Below are 18,650 nucleotides of genomic sequence, written 5' to 3'. Positions count from 1 at the left end.
AAACACCTGTTTTTAGAATTTTTGTCTGTCTGTCTGCATGTTTGAGCATCATGCAAACACTACTAAATGGAATTTGATGCGGATTCATAGCTGCATAGTGGATGTCCAACTTAAAATCTGGTATTCATGGGTTTCATCGCGATACGTTGCTTAGAACCCGAGATATTGACAATAATAGTTCAACAGCGGACGCACGAAACGCGGACGAAGTTGCGGCCAAATGCCAGTTTGTAACATGAACTAATACATAGAAAATTGATACACGATACATACAAAACCTAGATCAATTTACGAGATACGATAATCGTGTAAATGCAGCAAATATCCGCTACTTCTTTCTCTAGGAAAGCTCTCATGTTTTTTGCGTTTAGTGTTCACTTGGAAAACTGTAACGTGGAGAAATTGCTTTCTAAGTATTTTTTTTTCTATTTCACGATGAGTCTGATACAGTTACTTACAAAGAAACAAGCTTAGTTGTATACCGCTTTAATTTCCATCTTATTATTTTCATTCATTCAAACTGCAATGGCCGACAGGGTTTAGACACAGGGTATAGCAACTTAATATACTCTAGTTTAGATTGTTCTTAGATTTGTTGTAACTCTGACTTACGCGCCGCCGTCGTTTGGATAAAATGGTACAGTTGGGAGTTTTTCTGCGCGAATTAAAGTTAACGTCAAACTTGACTGGTTCAGCCCGGCCTGAGATATCGCGAGATAACTCCACGGACATCGATTCCGATTATCGAGCTTTTATTTACCGCAATGAAAAACCAGCAATGAATACAAAATCGGGCAAAGGTGAAGTGTTTCGCGATAATATAGCATAACATGGATTCACTGTATGGATGGATGGATTGGATTGCATGAATTCATTACCTTTTTATTCTTCTTACTTAATCCATTGATATATTTAATAAATAAATATATTAGGACAAATCACACAGATTGAGCTAGCCCCAAAGGAAGTTCTAGACTTGTGTTATGTTTTACTAACTAAACGATACTATATTTTATAACAAATACTTATATAGATAAACATCCAAGACCCGGGCCAATCAGAAAAAGATCATTTTCCATCATGACCCGACCGGGGATCGAACCCGGGACCTCTCGTGTCAGAGGCAAGCACTTTACCACTGCGCCACTGAGGTCGTCATTTTTGAATACTTTTGTCATTTTGTAAGTGATTCTAGTTCTTTTGTAAGAAGAAATGCTGAGAACAAACACTTAAAAACTAACAAATTTCTATTTTATTTCCAGAAGATGGCGCTACTGTGGTGTATACTGGCGTGCGCAGTGACGGTTGCGCGGGCGCAGTCCAACTATGGCTCGCAGGCTAACAACATCGAGTACCAGGGGGAGGGACTCCCTGAGCAGACTGTGTTGGATGGGAAGGTATGTGTTCTCTCTCACTTATCCTAGTGATTTCCCTGTTGCTTTTCAGCCATGATGTGTCGGAGTCCAGGATCTTTTCTACTATTTCGTCTCCACTTCGCATGATCGTCGGCATCCCTAGTGGTCAGAGCATTGGCACGCATAAAATATTATATTTTACGACATCAAGCCACACAATATTCTCTTTTACACACTACACTTCTTGAGTGAGTTTAGTTATCAGGGTTTCGATTCTGTAAGAGACTTCAAAAAACTCACGTCGGATTCCGCGCGGATATGGCTAATTGCTATTCTGTAAAACTCACTCGAGCACTAGCGCTACATTTGCGGGTGCGTCGGCGAGTTGAACTAAACTCACTCCGGAATTTTGACTAATATGTATGGGATGACGTATAAATTTGCATTCTGTAAGAAAAACTGTGAGTGATGTGACTTTCGAATTTTACAGAATCGCAAAGCAGACCAGCACATTTAATCATACTTCGCGATATCAACCTAGTATTTTTGTTTGTTATGGCCACAAATAGATTTTATCTGAGTTTTCACATTCATTACAACTCCGGTAGATATTATTATAATGTCATATTTCGCTCGCATACTACTCAGAAATGACCTATACATTATAATGATATATTTATCTTTGATCTTTCCTTATGTTGTATATTATAATTCCTATAGTTATCGCAAGTTATATATTTAACTAGCGTCCCGTACCGACTTCGCTCAGGTGAAAAATTAATAAATTACATATCTAAACCTTATTCAGGAATCACACGGTGAAGACCGCATGAAAATCCGTGCACTAGATTTTGAGGTTATCGCGAACAGACAGACAGACGCGGCAGAGGATTTTGTTTTATATTATGTAAGGATAATATAGTTATTCTTATTTTCAGTTTTCGTATTGTAATTAATATGTTATGATTAGTTCTAACTAAATATGAATAAGCAATAGTTTTGAAAATGTCTCTTATTCGGTCATGTAGATAGAGGTCATCAAATACGATCTAGTATAATTTTGCGACTATGAGCAGACATCAGAAGTGGGCAAACCGCAAAGCCCCGTATAGTGGTCAGACCGATCTACAATTTTAACTATTACATACAATTTAACTGCGGTTTGATAGCAGATTACGTTACCGATACATATTTTAAGAAGAGATGAAAATCACGTCACTCAAAGGGCATTAAAAATGGAAGTAAAGGGTTCCAGGAATAGAGGAAGACCTGAGAAGAATTGGATGGAGTGTGTCAAGGATAGTATGAACAGGAAAGGAGTATCAATGGATATGGCAAATGACAGAACGAAATGGTAGGAACTTACATACTGTGCCGACCCCACATGAGTGGGATAAGGTCAAGAAGAAGATTAATTGAATGTAAATACATTTAATCTCTTGTGTGGTTCGCAATACGATAGTCAAAGTCGTAATATAGTTATGTCCAGTACATAGATAAATATGGTTATATCCATATATAAATATAATTTATATATATACATATGTTACTAGGAATATAATAATTATAATAAGGTTCATTTTTATTTTATTTCCTTAGGACAAAAAGCAATTGTACATGAGATTATAAATAAATAAATATATAAGGACAAATCACACAGATTGAGCTAGCCCCAAAGTAAGTTCTAGACTTGTGTTCTGGGATACAAACTCAACGATACTATATTTTATAACAAAGATAAACATTCAAGACCCGGGTCAATAAGAAAAAGATCATTTTCCATTATGACCCGACCGGGGATCGAACCCGGGACCTCTCGGTTCAGAGGCAAGCAGTTTACCACTTCGCCACCGAGGTCGTCAAATTATTAACTTAGAGAATCTTAATTAAATATGTGAATACTTGTACAACCAATAATATTATCCTCAAATTGCATAAATGTGTTACAGAGTAATTGTAACTCACAAAACAAAGCTAACACACATTTTACGTATAGTATATATAAAGCCTATACATTGAACATAACATGACAAATCTGCACATTTACTAACGTGAATAAAAATAAGAAAGGCAGGCGAGGCAAAAAGTAAAGAAAAAAACTGAATTAGATTTCAAAAATACTTACACTCTCATGAGTGTAAGTTCGCCTGCCTTTCCTATTTTTATTCACGTTAGTCAATGTGTAAAAAAGATATTATTTTTTAAATAAAAGGCTTTTTTAAATAACGCAAACATATCTAGACATTCTGCACGATTGCATGAGGCGGTGCAATGGTTCAGGTTTAGTAATACAATTATATTACTATAGATTTAGTTTAGTTACTGGAAGTATGATCTGTGGTTTATTGAAATAATCGTAGGAGTGTAGTGCGGCGTGCGGCAATATGTATATATATGTAGGTATAATAATAATTAATGCAGTTATAGTATGTAACAAGAAAATAGTCTTGAGACTAAATCCAGCCAACTTTAGACACGAATTTGAAAATGTATTCAATAAATACTAAGTATCAACCTGCAAAATTTTTTTTTGCCTTCCATTCGGTGGTCGCTCTTAAAACAAAAAGACAAGGACTATGATAAAAATCTGCAATTTATAGGCATGATAGCGCAAAAACCTAAAGGCAACTTAATTATACTGGGTCCATAAAACTGTCGCGAGTCACAACGTTACAGATTGCAGAGCAAAGTCTACAGTCTATGGTACAGTCAGCGTCATAAAACATACGCAAAATCATTGTCATTATATTCTCTCTCTCATCCATGTGATTCCGTTTACATTCAAAAATATACCAATTTCGAAGCTTTGGCTGTGATTTTACGACCGGTCGTCTAATGTCACATGTCTGTGGGAATTTTATTGTTTCATATCAGCTCACCTCACGTGCAGCACACTATGCAGTTAAACAATAATGGTAAGCCGATCTGGCATGATAGGGACCAACACTGTTCAAATGAGTTTCTTTCGGCATTTCTTCTCAGCAGTGGTCGTTCCGAAATGCCAGTAGTTTGTAGCTTTGAAAAATTGACGAGAAAAAGTGCCTGTGAAGGTCTAATTTCTGAATAATTGATTTGAATTTGAATTTGCAGTGTGCTGCACGTGAGATGGCATCTCAATAATATTTATTACTGTTGCATATTCAGGGTTAACGCGTGGAAAAAGTGGAGACAATTCATGTTAAATACAACAATTACCTAATAGAAATATTTTTTATAGATTTCTACGCAGTAGACTGTACAGCGTCGTCGGGTGGAGCGGGCAAAATATTGTTATAGAGGCAAACAACGATGTAGCATGATTGATATTGCTATTACGTACGATAGCCTATGGACCTCTCGGCTCCATTGTTCACAGATTAAAAATGTGAAAGGCCTTTTGCTGGCCAGCGACAATTTTTTTCTTTTTAACGCGTACTGGCTAGTATCGAATAAAAATATTTCAAAATGATATTCCTGATATTACGTATGTACCTACATTAAAATAAAATGCCTGGCTGCAAGAACAATTTGGAATTTCAAAAAATGAATAAAATAGGCGCGATTTTTATTTTGTTAAATGTATCATTGTTTGTAGACTAAGGTTTGAAGGTTAGGTAAATGTATGTTTATGTTCCGCATTTTTTGTATTTATTTCTCAGATTATTAAAACTATATTTTTTTTAAATTGTAGGTGCATTTCAATTTGATAACATAAAAATGTAAGCCAGATCTAACAGTCAACGGTATTTACCTTCTGTCATGTAATCCTGTAGCTGTAGGCCTCTATTCCTCAGTTGATTGTTTTCTATTTACTGTAGGTACTTGCTTGTAAGAATTGTAATCATCGCTAGGGGCCTATTTTGTTTTGTTATATGGATTTATGGCCAATTGCCATGTTGTGTTTATATTCAGTGAGTAATATTGATTGCGTAATAAATACATTTATATAGATTTAACGGTCTTCGATTTAAAGTTATTGAAATTGGCGATTTTAATAAGTACTTTCTTGATGACATGTTAATGTTATATATTTTTAGTGAGTAGCAATTATTTTTCGGATAAAATGACGTAAGATCTCCGTGAAAAAATGTATAAAATTTTAATAAGTACTTTCTTGATGACATTTATAAATATCTTTAGTGAGTTAGCAATTATTTTTCGGATGAAATCATTTTATAGCCATACTGCATTGTACCGTTGCGCTCAATTACGTAAGATCTTCTTGAAAAAAAAATGTATAAATCATATCATAACTTTTTGCAGGTGACAAAACTGGACGACCTGAGTCCGATGATCTTCCTTAATAGAACGAAGGCGTCTCTCAACTGTGCTGCGGGCTCCATGCAGGTAATTTGTTTGTGTCTCTCTCAATCTCCCATTTTTTTTCTCGTTTCATTGTTTCGTGTGACCTTAATAAGTCATAATAAAAATTCCGCTGTAGTTTTACGACCAACTTGCCTGACGTCAACTCCCTTTGAGAATGCTGCAGTTGAATAACTGTTGCCTGTCCTTTATTAAAATACTCTTTGCGCCCCGCGTCTTCATTCCCGTGGGAATTTCGGGATAAAACGTACCCTAAGCGTTATTCCAGGTTATATTCTACCCGTGTACCAAATTTCATAAGAAACGGTCCAGAAGATTTTGCGTGAAATAGTAACAAACATACATACAAATATATACACATACTTACTTGTTTATCTGATTTTTGATTTGATTTGATACATCCTCACAAACTTTCGCCCTTATAATATTTATGTAGAACTAGCATAGAATATTAAATAATTATTGGTAGCATCACGAGGTTCCATAGACAAATACTATATTTATATAGAAGGGTCTCTCTTATTGTTTTGTGAAAGATAAGGTGCGGTAACCATGATGTAATTCTATCTTCGTGCGTGCTTTCCGCTCTTGACGATAAATGCTGATGAAATGTGCTCGTATGCAGATACGCCTTTATGTTAGAACATTTACGACCAAGGCGTGTCGAGTAATTAATAAAACTGAAATTAGAAGCCGTACATTGAAATGTACATAAATTCTTTCATATATATATATATATATATATATAAAGGAAAATTTATCCGGTAAGCGAAAAGAGACTGTACAAATCGTAAGACGAAAATAAATAGATAGATAATCAATAATAATAAATAAATAAATTTATTGGGACAAATCACACAGATTGAGCTAGCCCCAAAGTAAGTTCGAGACTTGTGTTATGGGATACTAACTCAACGATACTATATTTTATAACAAATACATATATAGATAAACATCCAAGACCCGGGCCAATCAGAAAAAGATCATTTTCCATCATGACCCGACCGGGGATCGAACCCGGGACCTCTCGGTTCAGATGCAAGCACTTAACCGCTGCGCCACCGAGGTCGTCAGATAATAAATAATCTAAATCTCTATGACGGCGTAACAGCGGCGAGTTTACAATGAATTTAGGTAGGTTGATGTGCTGTCTACTGTACCTTTGTATATAAAAAAATAGGAGCAAAATAAGAGAAAAAAAAAACTTATGTAAAAATTGTTTATAATTCACACTGATATGAATGTTTGTACGAATCTGTGGAACTATGCAAACTAATCCCAAAACTCTTTCACGCGAACCCCTTAAAGTTCAATGATTTCTGAGCGTAATTAATTTCCATGTACATAATTTGAATGTTTTACGAACTTTCTAGACGTGAACAATAATTGAACAAGGGAGCACACATTGTGTCTGCCCATTTATCAATGTATAAATATAAACAATCTAAGTTTATTTTCGTGTATTATTGTTTCGATTTCGCATTGCATCGACTCCGCTTAGAATGCTTTGTAAGCGATGCACTATCACATTTTATTGATATTATTTTATTATGTATTTTATTGTCGTCATGGACGTATTTACTATGCGCAATCAAAGCCGGATTATGTACCAGTGTTGGCCAGCGCCCTGGATTGGTTAGAGGTCCTGAGAAAAGGAAGAAAATGATAACTGAGACAAATATTGATTGTTTGCAAGCTTATAATAAGTTCATTGCACGAAAATAAGTACAAGAAAGATACACGTACCACTGCGAATTTATCCCATGTGGGGATCTCTTACAGTCAACTGGCGATAGGTTTGGAAATATATATTTTAAATTGTAATGTTTAGTTAAATCATTATTGCCAAGTTAATACTGACCTTGATTTATATGACGTTAATGAGATACGCTTGAAATATTGAATTTTCTGTTTCTTTATTAAGACGCCCGCTTGTGGATAGAAAGGTCTCAGGTTCGTATCCTACTCGTGCCATATAAGTTTGTATACCAATCTGACATATTAAGTAGATTTCATAGACCTTGCTTCCGGTGAAGGAAAACATCGTGAGGAAACCTGCTCACTGGTGGACAGTTTAGGTCATTGTGTGTATGCGACTACCTGCCACTAGATGGCGGTAAATGGTCGTAAAACTCATGTTAGGTGCCTTAAGGCGACTTGAATGAAATCTGACACCAGTGTTAGCAATAACACACTCGATATGATGAAGTTATTATGGGTCTGTCATCCCTTCCCTGATTTGGCTATTGCTCTCTCTCGTGTGACTATTCCGGAGCATTGATAAATTCTCATGTTATAAATGCTTCAAACAAGTAAGAAAATGGCAAAGCCATGATTCCCTTAGGGTCCAGATAGTTACTTCCAATCCTTCACTGTCCATGTTGGAACGCCATGCATTGAAAAATTCTAACGTTATAAATGCATAAAATAAGTAAGAAAAAGTTTCCTGGAGGCCCAATACGTTTCCAATACGGCACTGTCCAAGTTCAAACGCCATGATCTGCCTATATTCTCATCGCATTGCGAACTCCTCTGAATAAGTAACATATGAATGTTAAAAGCTTTGAATGAATGTTCAATACGTTTAGTTATTACATGCTTTGTCCGCTATATGACTATTTTATGGAGAATTGTAAGATTCCTCACCTTAACACTGGTGTGAAGGCTCAGTGTGGGTAAGTCGTGATTCTCTCGTTTATGACTGTCCAAAAGATATGTTGTTTTTAGACACTTTAATGATCTTAATAGTTGCTTACACTAAACTATCCAAATCGCATATATATTCTCTGATCTGTTGTTTTGCCCAAAATTTTTCTTCTCCTGCTTCATTGAAGATTTTAGCTGAATTGAACAAGGCAATTGCTGTGACTAGGTTCTTCTTCATAGTCGTATTCCTCATGGCTGAGAGTCGTGGTCATTATTCTTCATAGTCGTATTCCTCATGGCTGAGGGTCATGGTCATTACGTGGAATTAAACACACACAACAACTTTCTTGGCATTAGTAATGGAGTGGTTTGCCATTGCCTTCTCCATTTCACACACAAGTTAATAATCAACCAGTGTGCAGGTTTCCTCACGATGTTTTCCTTCACCGGAAGCAAGTGATGAAAACTACTATACATGAGTCAGATTGGTATACAAACTCGTGTGGCACGAGTAGGATTCGAACCTGGGACCTTACGATCCACAGGCGGGCGTCTTAACCATTACACCACCATCGCTTCTACTAGGTACTTATTGGGCCTGAAATAATTTAATTTGTTTGCAATATCTACTCGAAAAGCAAGACAGAAGAATTAAAATTATAAATGTATTAGATAATAATTTGATTAATAAAATTGAGTGCACACATTTTTGACCGAGCGAAGCGAGCGAGGTCTGCAAGTCAACTTGGGGTAATAATACATTTTTGTATATACCTATGTATGATTGTATATGTGTATGTTTGTAACGCGATAACTTTCGAACCGTGTTGGTCTGAAAGGTGTGTAGGATCTGTCAGTAGATATTTTGTGTGCCATGCCCCACGTTAGTCAAGTTGGTCATAAGTCGTTTTTGAAATATTCACGCAATTTTGTTAAAACTCATAAAAATTGTTTGTGTTCACGTGGTCTAAGTTCGTGGCGAACATCTAGTTATATTTAATTTAAGACAGGTAACTCCGTTTTTTCTGTGTTCTTGGTCTAATATAAAGCTTCATTTTTCTTTTATCTATGGATTCGAGCCTAGGTTATTTCTATCACAGGTCTTAACCTAACTACTAGACCTCTTATAGAAAATTAAAACAAAACTAATAGAAATATTGTTCGTATTTAAACTCCAGGTGGACATGAAGTTCAACGAGAAATTCTATGGCATCGCGTACGCAGATTTCGATAGGCATTCCGCGTGTCAAGTTGTGGGCAAGGGAGCGACGGCTTACAAACTGGAACTGCCTCTAAAGGGATGCGGAACCAAACAGGTACGTAAGATCAAGTTGATTTAAGAAATCAATCAATCATTTCTTCCTACCAATATATGAAATAAATTTCCCTCTGTTCACGAATAGATAGACTTTCAATATTCATTTCGCTACAAATTTTGAACGGCTGAACCGATTTTCATGAAACATGGCTAAGAACTCGGGATAACATTGTCTATGACACAAAAAAAAACTAAACGAAAATCGGTTCAGCCGTTCAAAATTTGTCGGTCGGACACGTTAAACTTATAACACCCCTCTTTTTGCGTCAGGTTAAAAAGTTTGTTAAAGATCGGTGTTCTTTAAGGTTGCGGTTGTATGCGGTGTTAGTTTACCAACCAAGCAACACGTATTTTCGTTTGCCCACTAGCTAAGCTAAGCGTGCAAGCAATATTTTCGAAAAAGTCTGCTATCCAACTAATAATGGGATTCTAGTCTAGTGACTATGGTTTAAGATTATCTTACACTATAAGGTTTTTTGTCTTTGTTGAGAACAGTGGCTAAAAGCTAGTTTGTTTTTAGCCTTTGATTGATTTTTAGCAATTGAGTTATTGTTTATTATCGCCAGGTTATAATTTATATCATTCCCAAGGGAATAATGAAATTTCATTAAAATTTCCCATCCGGTTTTTTGTTCAATTTCAATTACGTATTTTTTAACATCTAACTTTATGTTGAAAGAACTTTATTCTCATAAAGACACATAGCCACTTACATGAGACATGAGACATACTTTAAACATAGAATATTATTCTTTCAGAGCGGGTGTCGTATAAAATAAATTATACCTTTAATACAAGTTATTTATGTTCCAAAAATAAACAAAAGAAATTAATTAAAAACTGTCCTCTTTCAAAACAATTGTGCTGTCAATTCCACAGGATCCACTGCGCGTGTTTACCAACAACATAGTGGTGAGGTTCCATCCAGGGTTGGAGATGGATGGAGACGAGGTCATCACCATTGTCTGTCGCTACCCGCCACCCATTGTGCCCCAACCTGTCTTCAACCCATTCTTGGCTGCGTGAGTATTTATCACTAACTTTAGGTTGTTTAGTAGTTGGGTAAGACCTGTGATAGATCGAATCCTACTCGTGCCACATGAGTTTATATCAATAAAACTTGTATAACAACAGTTTTCATAAGACTCCAATGTTGTCGGTGAAGAAGAAAACAGTGATTTGAGTATTTAAATCACTAGTGTGTTTGCGATTTAATGCCTCGAGATGGTTGCAAATGGTCGTAAAAGTAACCTTTAAGTTACTTGAATAATGTTTAACACTAGTGTTATAACACACTCGATAATAAAAAGAAAGACTAGCCTAGCGTGTGGCCCCGCCCTAGTATAGGACCACTCCTTGTCCCAATAGGTAACAACATAAAGACATTTTGTAATTTAGGTATTTCGTGAATAATTGTCGTAAACTTGGTAGCTCATATACAACAATACTCATTTCTAGTTGCAAAATCAGAGCCGAATCTCTAAGATTTAATTTTCACTAGCTTTTTAGCCTTTTGCGTGGGTTTCCCTGCGAATGTGGAACAGATATGAGTTTCATACAGGTCTTTGTTGGGTATATTCTTAAAAAAAATGGTTGCCTGTAAAGTCGGTTTTACGGGCGAAGATTTTACGTGACAACGTCTTTTTCTCGGTAGAATATTTATTGATATGAATATAATTAAATTGCACAATAGGAACAAGGAATTGAATGAAAATAAGAATTGCACAAATTTTAACTATAGAAATATATTTTGTTTACTAAAACATTGTACATGTAAACTTAAACTTAACTAATTCCTGCGCGCGCGGCAGACCGATCATAGTTGAGTGGGAGAGAGACGCAAGGCATTCGGCGGGCCTCTCTCTCGTTCGGTGACTCATCGTAACGTTACCGGGCGTTACACTTTTTCATAAGTGACTCCCAGCCGCAACCTAATTTAAGACGTTGTCACGTCAAAAAAGAAGCCTGTTTGAACGGAGGTCTTTAATATGCATACCAAATTTCATCATAATCGATCCAGCGGTGTAGCCGTGAAAGTGGAACAGACAGACAGACCAGTTGTTTACCGTGAACTTAAGACCTCGCGAACATAATCAATTTTGATGAGTTTTTACAAAATTTGTGGATACTTCAAAAACGGCTCAATCGATTTTGATGCCGCACGAACTTAAAAATTATATTGACATATCCTACATACCTTTTAAATTTCATCACAATCAGACCAAAGGTTCGATAGGTATCGCGTTACAAACTTACATACATATATACACATACAAAATGATCTTTTTCTGATTGCCCGGGTATTGGATATTTATCTATATATGTATTTGTTATAAAATATAGTATCGTTGAGTTATGATCCCATAACACAAGTCCCGAACTTACTTTGGGGCTAGGTCAATCTGTGTGATTTGTCCCAATATATTTATTTATTTTATTTATTTGTACATCTCATGCACATCATGGTCGTAGCTCCATCCATACATAAAGAAAGCCACTTCTTCAACAGTGGACGCCATAAAGTCTACGATAATGATATATGAAGTTACTTAATGATTTTTAAACTTTACAGCAAACCAGAACCCATCCCACTGCCCGCGCCTCTGGCCGGGACACATATCTTGATGATCATCTGCGCGATTCTCTTTCTCACTCTTCTTCTACTCGGGCTCGGGGTATCGTACTTGTGTTTGAGGAGACGCGCCCTGCCTCCGCCGAGGAGGCTGATCGATGACTCCTCAGCTTCCATCATCAGTAGGGAAAGTATTCAAGGTAATGTTCACTTCAGTGCATCTTGGATGTAAGCAAACAAATTCGTCCTCTTAATTCATGCGTCTTTTAACCCCCCCCCCCATGCAAAAAGAGGGGTGTTATAAGTTTTGACCGCTTAGTTTGTCTGTCAGTATCATCAACCGATGAACCGATTTGGATGCGCGGTTTATTTATAGGTTCAGACGTTCAAAAGTTGTAGCGAAATTGCGAAATTAATATTAAAAGTCAGGGGTTTTTTGGCGCCCTTATAAATGAATATATATGACGACGTCGGTAAAGTTCATGCCACTGAACCGAGAGGTCCCGGGTTCGATCCCCGGTCGAGTCGTGATGGAAAATGATATTTTTCTGATTGACCCGGGTCTTGGATGTTTATCTATATATGTATTTATTATAAAAATATAGTATCGTTGAGTTAGTATCCCATAACACAAGTCTCGAACTTACTTTGGGGCTAGCTCAATCTGTGTGATATATCCGAATATATTTATTTATTTATTTATTTATGTAAAATTGACAGAAGTGAAGATCCCCCGAGCGCATCCAGTTTACCCGCTGACGGCCGAGAGCGCCAGCGTCGCTTCGGACACGATCCCGTCCGACTACCCCTCGGAGACGCCGAGCGAGGCCGAGCATGTGGCGCACACGAACCAGGCCTTCATGATGGAGGAGTCTTACCATAGCGAAGGTATGTATTGTGGCGCGTGCTTCCGCCCTATAATAGGACCACTCCATATATTCCCGTGGAGGTTTTTAAAAGGCAACAAACATGAATAAAAATTAATAAATATAAAATTACCTAATTCCGCTTAATTTCTAAAATTTACTTCTAAAATAATACAACAACTGACATTAAATAACTGACGAACTTGTATGAAATACTTGACACTTAAAATTTATTTCTCTATTTATTAATATTTTAACAACTGTTAAATTTAACGTTTAGTTAGTATTCCAAAGATTCCAGACGAGTTTTGAAATATGAAATTTTAATTAATTGTATTTTTTGTACTACAGTCAAATAACTAATCTAATTAGGCTCCACACGATCGCCGAACTCGGACAGATATGCCGACGCGAACGCGTGAACATTGTGTAGTTCGTACGAGTGCTTTTATTTACCTTAATAAAAAAAAAAAAACCAGCAATGTATACCGAATCCGGCAAAATTCAGCGAATCGTTCGCGGACAGTGTAGAGCATAAAATAATAACCAGCTAACCAATAACAACTAACAGGTTACGGCGAAGCGCACGAGACGAGCGCGTCTAACGGACGAATGGTCGCAGGCGCAGTGATTCCGCCCGCGTTTGACGTCAGAGTGCGGGTGCAACGACCCCCCGTGCCACCGTCGCCGCCATCGACTATAACTGCCACGGAGACTGATGCTGGAAGCATGAGGTACGTCAGCATCATCATCTATAAATAAATAAATATATTAGGACAAATCACATAGAGATCGAGCTAGCCCCAAAGTAAGTTCGAGACTTGTGTTATGTGGTACTAACTCAACGATACTATATTTTATAACAAATACAAGATAAACATCCAAGACCCGGGCCAATCAGAAAATGATCATTTTCCATCATGACCCGACCGGGGATCGAACCCGGGACCTCTCGGTTCAGTGGCAAGAATCTTACCACTGCGCCACCGAGGTCGTCAAAATTGACATCATTGACCATTTTAAATCCCTAAGGCTGTGCATGGCCACCCGTGTGCCGAACGGACCTTAAAATCCGTTATAGATATAGCTGCGCCCCGGGGCTTCGCTCCCGTGGGAATTTCGGGATAAAATGTACCCTATGTGTTATTCTACCCGAGTACAAAATTTCATAACAATCCGTCCAGTAGATTTTTCGTGTAAGAGTAAGAAATATACACACTATATTATTAAGAGTAGGTTAGACATTTTACTGGGGGTAATATGGGTTTATCCGGTTACTTTCCAAAAAAGCTTTTTCTTTATCCTTTAACAACTTTATATATATATATATATATATATATATATATATATATATATATATATATATATATATATATATATATATATATATATATATATATATATATATATATATATATATATATATATATATATATATATATATATATATATATATTCTTTATATATAGAATTTCGGAAACGGATTCCCATGCCATGCCATGTTATTCTCAACCTTAACGTGAACATAGACATTTCTTTATAATTTGTTATAAAACTCTGATAGACTTAGGTTTTCCTTGAATTCTATCGGCAACTAATTGGATAACACGGAATGTAGACAAACGCTGATGACGGAGGAGCACCTCCGCGAGGAGTCGGTGCGCACGGTGTCGCCGGCGGCGCTGCCGCTGCCGGCGCGCGCGGCGCAGCTGCAGCCGCCGGAGAGGCCGCCGCGCCCGCCCCTCAAACAGGTATACATTGTGGCAGCTTTTCCAAATACCCGACAGGGTTCATCATATTGTACCAAAACTGTAAACAGAGCGCTAAGAAAACTGATCATACATCAGTTTGAATGACAATAAACATTTATAGTTTGGAAGTTACAGATATAAACTGATATATACATATACACATACATAAACTGGTATATATACATACAGATATAAATAAATTGGTATACAATCATATACATTACAGGCTAGTAGTAGATATAAACTGGTATACATATACACAAACTGGTATACTTACAGATATAAACAAATTGGTATATAATCCACTTGATATACAATTATTTAACTCCCACCTTGTAAGAACCTAGTGCACATACACTGTTGAGTGCAGTCATACATATATTAGGTGCTTAATACACGCTCTGGTACAAATAAAATTAAAGTTAAATTCAAGAAGTGCTCTCACCAAAACATTTGAATACAATTTTTTGTTTGACAATAACTATTATAATTTCCGCACATTTTATTAATCCACCTGTTTTTAAAAAAAAAATAATAACACACAATTTTATGTCTCACAATAATTTTTGCACAATTGTTCAAAAGTTCACAGACACGGCACCAATTAACAATTTTGTCATCGACATTCTAATCACTTTAGTAGCGTGCTAATGTATAGATCAACAAAAAAAAAAAACTTTTATGGGCATATCACGCCGTTTTAGAAGTTGCCATTATTAAAAAAATTTGATTTGCTGCTTTTAGGCGAAACCATTTTTGCAATTGCAATGGTCCAGGTTATTTTTGAACTAACTTTATTTTAATGTAATGTATTTCATCAATATCTCGTTTTATTAGTGGAGTTTACACTGTACTTTGTTAGGCACCTCTACCTCAAATAAAACGAATGATTAACATCACATTCATAACTTGTGCAATTTGGTAAATTCAGAATCATTCAACAAGTTCATTTCGTTTGTTCTAACAACACATCTAACAACCACTAACCAGGAATGGTCGCGGCGACCGCGGTCTATCGTCTCCCTCAACACAGAGATGACCGACACCCATTCGGTAACTGAAGTGACTGACGGATCGCACGCCAGAATGTTCCATATCAAGGTAAGTGATTAACAAAATCATTGATTGTTTTTAACAGCACCAAATTCACCTTGCACTGTGATTGGTCCATTGGATTTCACGTGAATGTGTCTTTTTAACCCCCGACGCAAAAAGAGTGGTGTTATAAGTTCAACGTGTGTATCTGTGTATCTATTAGTTATCGATTGAGTTGGCGAAAATTTGGGGCATATACTCGTAGACAGACTTGTCGCATTAGAATTTAAAACATTATATCAGACTGTCACATTAATATATTAAAAACACTAGCTCTTGCCTACCTGCTTGCCCGCGTGAATTGCATAGCAAAATCTCAGTATTTTTTTTATCGCGTACCTACTCTGTAAGACTGGTAAACATATATATGATTTAAATTCGAATTTTTTCTCATCTTTAGTTCAATTTCCTGTTTCCCGCTGCATGTATCGTCATTCAAATTTCAAGCAAATCGGTCCAGTAGATTTCGAGTGATGCGCGTTCAGACAGACAGACAGACAGACAAAAATTTCCAAAACTATATTTTCGTCATCTATATCAGTAACTAAGTGTATTCCATGAAGAATTAAAAAAAAATTCCAATGTACAAATTTGAACTTTCTTCAATTTTATTATATGTATTGATGATAATAATGTTAATGTTTAAACCACAGAAGCCCCCTCCTCCCCCACCCGTAATGCGCGAGCGTTTGGAGATGGAGGAACAAGAAGTGCTGATGGAGAGTTTGGAGCCCATACCGGAGACACCCATCATGCCGGCCAGGTAACTTCGATTTCTAGTTCCTAATTATTCATTCAACTTAGGAAAATAAAACGTATGGTACATAGTATAGTGTACTATTTTAAAACCGACCGCCTGTCTGACGTCAACCCTCCTTGGTAATACTATTATTGCCTATTAGCTGCCTAGGCTGTGTCCCTTAGTCGTCTCGCACAACATCCACAGGAGGATAAGGAGTGATCCTATTCTAGGACGGAACCACAAACCACGTGCTGCAGCTTTGTCTATTTCAAGTTAATATTATTCTTTTAGGAAACCAGAAATCACATCGCACTTAGTCGACGACGTATTCCTCCGTACGATCACTGAGAAGAAGACAATCGAAGACATCGAACGCCACAAGCGTCTAGTCACAGAGTACAAGCAAGTGCCGCCGCCGCCACCGCAGTTTGACGTCACGATCCGGAATCACACTTTGCCGGAGGCCCAATGGGAGAATTTCTCAGACATTAGCAGTGCTTCAGGGATGACGCTGACGCCGAAGATGGAGAGGGTCCCGATGTCGCTGCCGCCTCAGAAGTATATTGGTAAGTCGCCATAAACATCTGGTCATAGACTACCAAATGCCATAGCGGACCTTGGGCTCCGACCTTCAATGGCTGAGGAAGAAACCGGGATAATGCTCAGGTGATAGAAACACTACCAAATGCCTCCGCCGTAGTTTCACCGTCAGCAATGAATATACCGCAGGTCCAATGGAAGAATTTCTCTGATGTTAGAGTGCTTAAAAGATAACGTAGAAGTATATTGGTAAGTCGCCATAAACATCTGGTCATAGACTACCAATTGCCGCCACCTCCGCCGTAGTTTAACGTCACCATTAGGAATAATGTTACCGCAGGTTCAATGGGATTACTTCAGATGGGAGATGAAGCAGAAGTATATTGGTAACTCGCCATAACCGATCACAGACCACCAAGTGATACTGTTACCGTTGCAGTTTGATGTTACGATCGAAAATCATACATTGTCAGTGATAGTGCTTCTGGGATGACGCTCTCGTCGAAGATAGAGAGGGTTCCTGGAGGGATAAATATGTTTACAAGTCTCCGCCGACGCCGCAGTTTGGCCTGATAAACTATTAACACAGAGGTCTGTAGGAGATAGTAGGAGTTCCAGATTCTATCAAAGAAGCATTCAGCAATGTGCTGCGATATCGTCTCAATAACTAATTCGTAACGTGCCAATAAATAAACAGGAATTATGAACTTTAAACTTGATTCATGTGTTCCTGTTTTATCAATCGTTTCATGCCTTTTGGTATTTGAGGCTGTTGATAAGTCATTTTTCTCTTTTAGTCTTTGATGACACTTCATATCTTTTTCAGTTTTAAAAACAAAACAAACAAATGTAATTTTCATTCAGGAAAAGGCGGTCCAGATCTCTTCTCCCCCGAGCTGATCAAACAAACCAGTCACGGCCACGTGTACCAACCTCCGACCTCCCCGGCAAACCTCCCCTTACTGCCAGAACTTCCCCCCGCCCGCAACCCCCTCTACAGGGAGGAGGATGACGAAGATGTACCTGAACCCACGCCAGCTCCGCCAGTGCCACCAAATTGGAGCGTTTTGACTAGGGTTTTGAAGACAGAAGCGCAAGATGAGGTAAATTTAAATTATAACTCCACTAATTCTTCTGTCAATGTCAGAGTTGCTCATCGTAATCATGATATTCAGGGAAGAAAATAATCTTGAATTTCTAGACTATTTTTTAACCTCGACGCACAATGAGGGGTGTTATAAGTTTAACGTGTATCTGTCTGTGGCGCCGTAGCTCCCAAATGGAAGAACCGACTTTCGTTTAGTTTTTTTTTGTGTCATAAATAATTTTATCCCGAGTGTTTTTAGCCATGTTTCAAAATCGGTTCAGCTGTTCAATGTTGTAACAAAGAAACTTGTTGAAAAAAGATATTCGATTTGTCTTGTACAGTCACACAGCATATCCAGTTACCCAAACCAATTGTG

At 37.4% G+C, this 18,650-nt stretch overlaps 1 protein-coding gene across 5 annotated transcripts in view; it reads left to right on the top strand.

Annotated features, from left to right (window-relative positions):
• Positions 1 to 18,650, top strand: part of pot (papillote) — an 84,511-nt gene that overhangs the window by 62,838 nt on the left and 3,023 nt on the right. For 2 of the 5 annotated variants that reach the window (XM_053744738.2, XM_053744735.2), the window contains 12 exons: positions 1,263 to 1,397; positions 5,598 to 5,681; positions 9,482 to 9,619; positions 10,501 to 10,643; positions 12,194 to 12,393; positions 12,914 to 13,081; positions 13,631 to 13,793; positions 14,678 to 14,810; positions 15,801 to 15,911; positions 16,559 to 16,668; positions 16,939 to 17,213; positions 18,052 to 18,290. In XM_053744738.2, the coding sequence (XP_053600713.1) occupies positions 1,266 to 1,397; positions 5,598 to 5,681; positions 9,482 to 9,619; positions 10,501 to 10,643; positions 12,194 to 12,393; positions 12,914 to 13,081; positions 13,631 to 13,793; positions 14,678 to 14,810; positions 15,801 to 15,911; positions 16,559 to 16,668; positions 16,939 to 17,213; positions 18,052 to 18,290 (1,896 nt within the window). In that variant the 5' untranslated portion in view covers positions 1,263 to 1,265. The remainder of the gene's footprint in view (positions 1 to 1,262; positions 1,398 to 5,597; positions 5,682 to 9,481; positions 9,620 to 10,500; positions 10,644 to 12,193; positions 12,394 to 12,913; positions 13,082 to 13,630; positions 13,794 to 14,677; positions 14,811 to 15,800; positions 15,912 to 16,558; positions 16,669 to 16,938; positions 17,214 to 18,051; positions 18,291 to 18,650) is intronic. The other 3 variants (XM_053744736.2, XM_053744739.2, XM_053744740.2) reach the window with 3 other exon arrangements.

The sequence above is a fragment of the Plodia interpunctella genome, chromosome 5 (assembly GCF_027563975.2).
Source record: "Plodia interpunctella isolate USDA-ARS_2022_Savannah chromosome 5, ilPloInte3.2, whole genome shotgun sequence".
Taxonomy (NCBI): domain Eukaryota; kingdom Metazoa; phylum Arthropoda; class Insecta; order Lepidoptera; family Pyralidae; genus Plodia; species Plodia interpunctella.
This window is presented reverse-complemented; position numbering and strand designations above follow the sequence as displayed.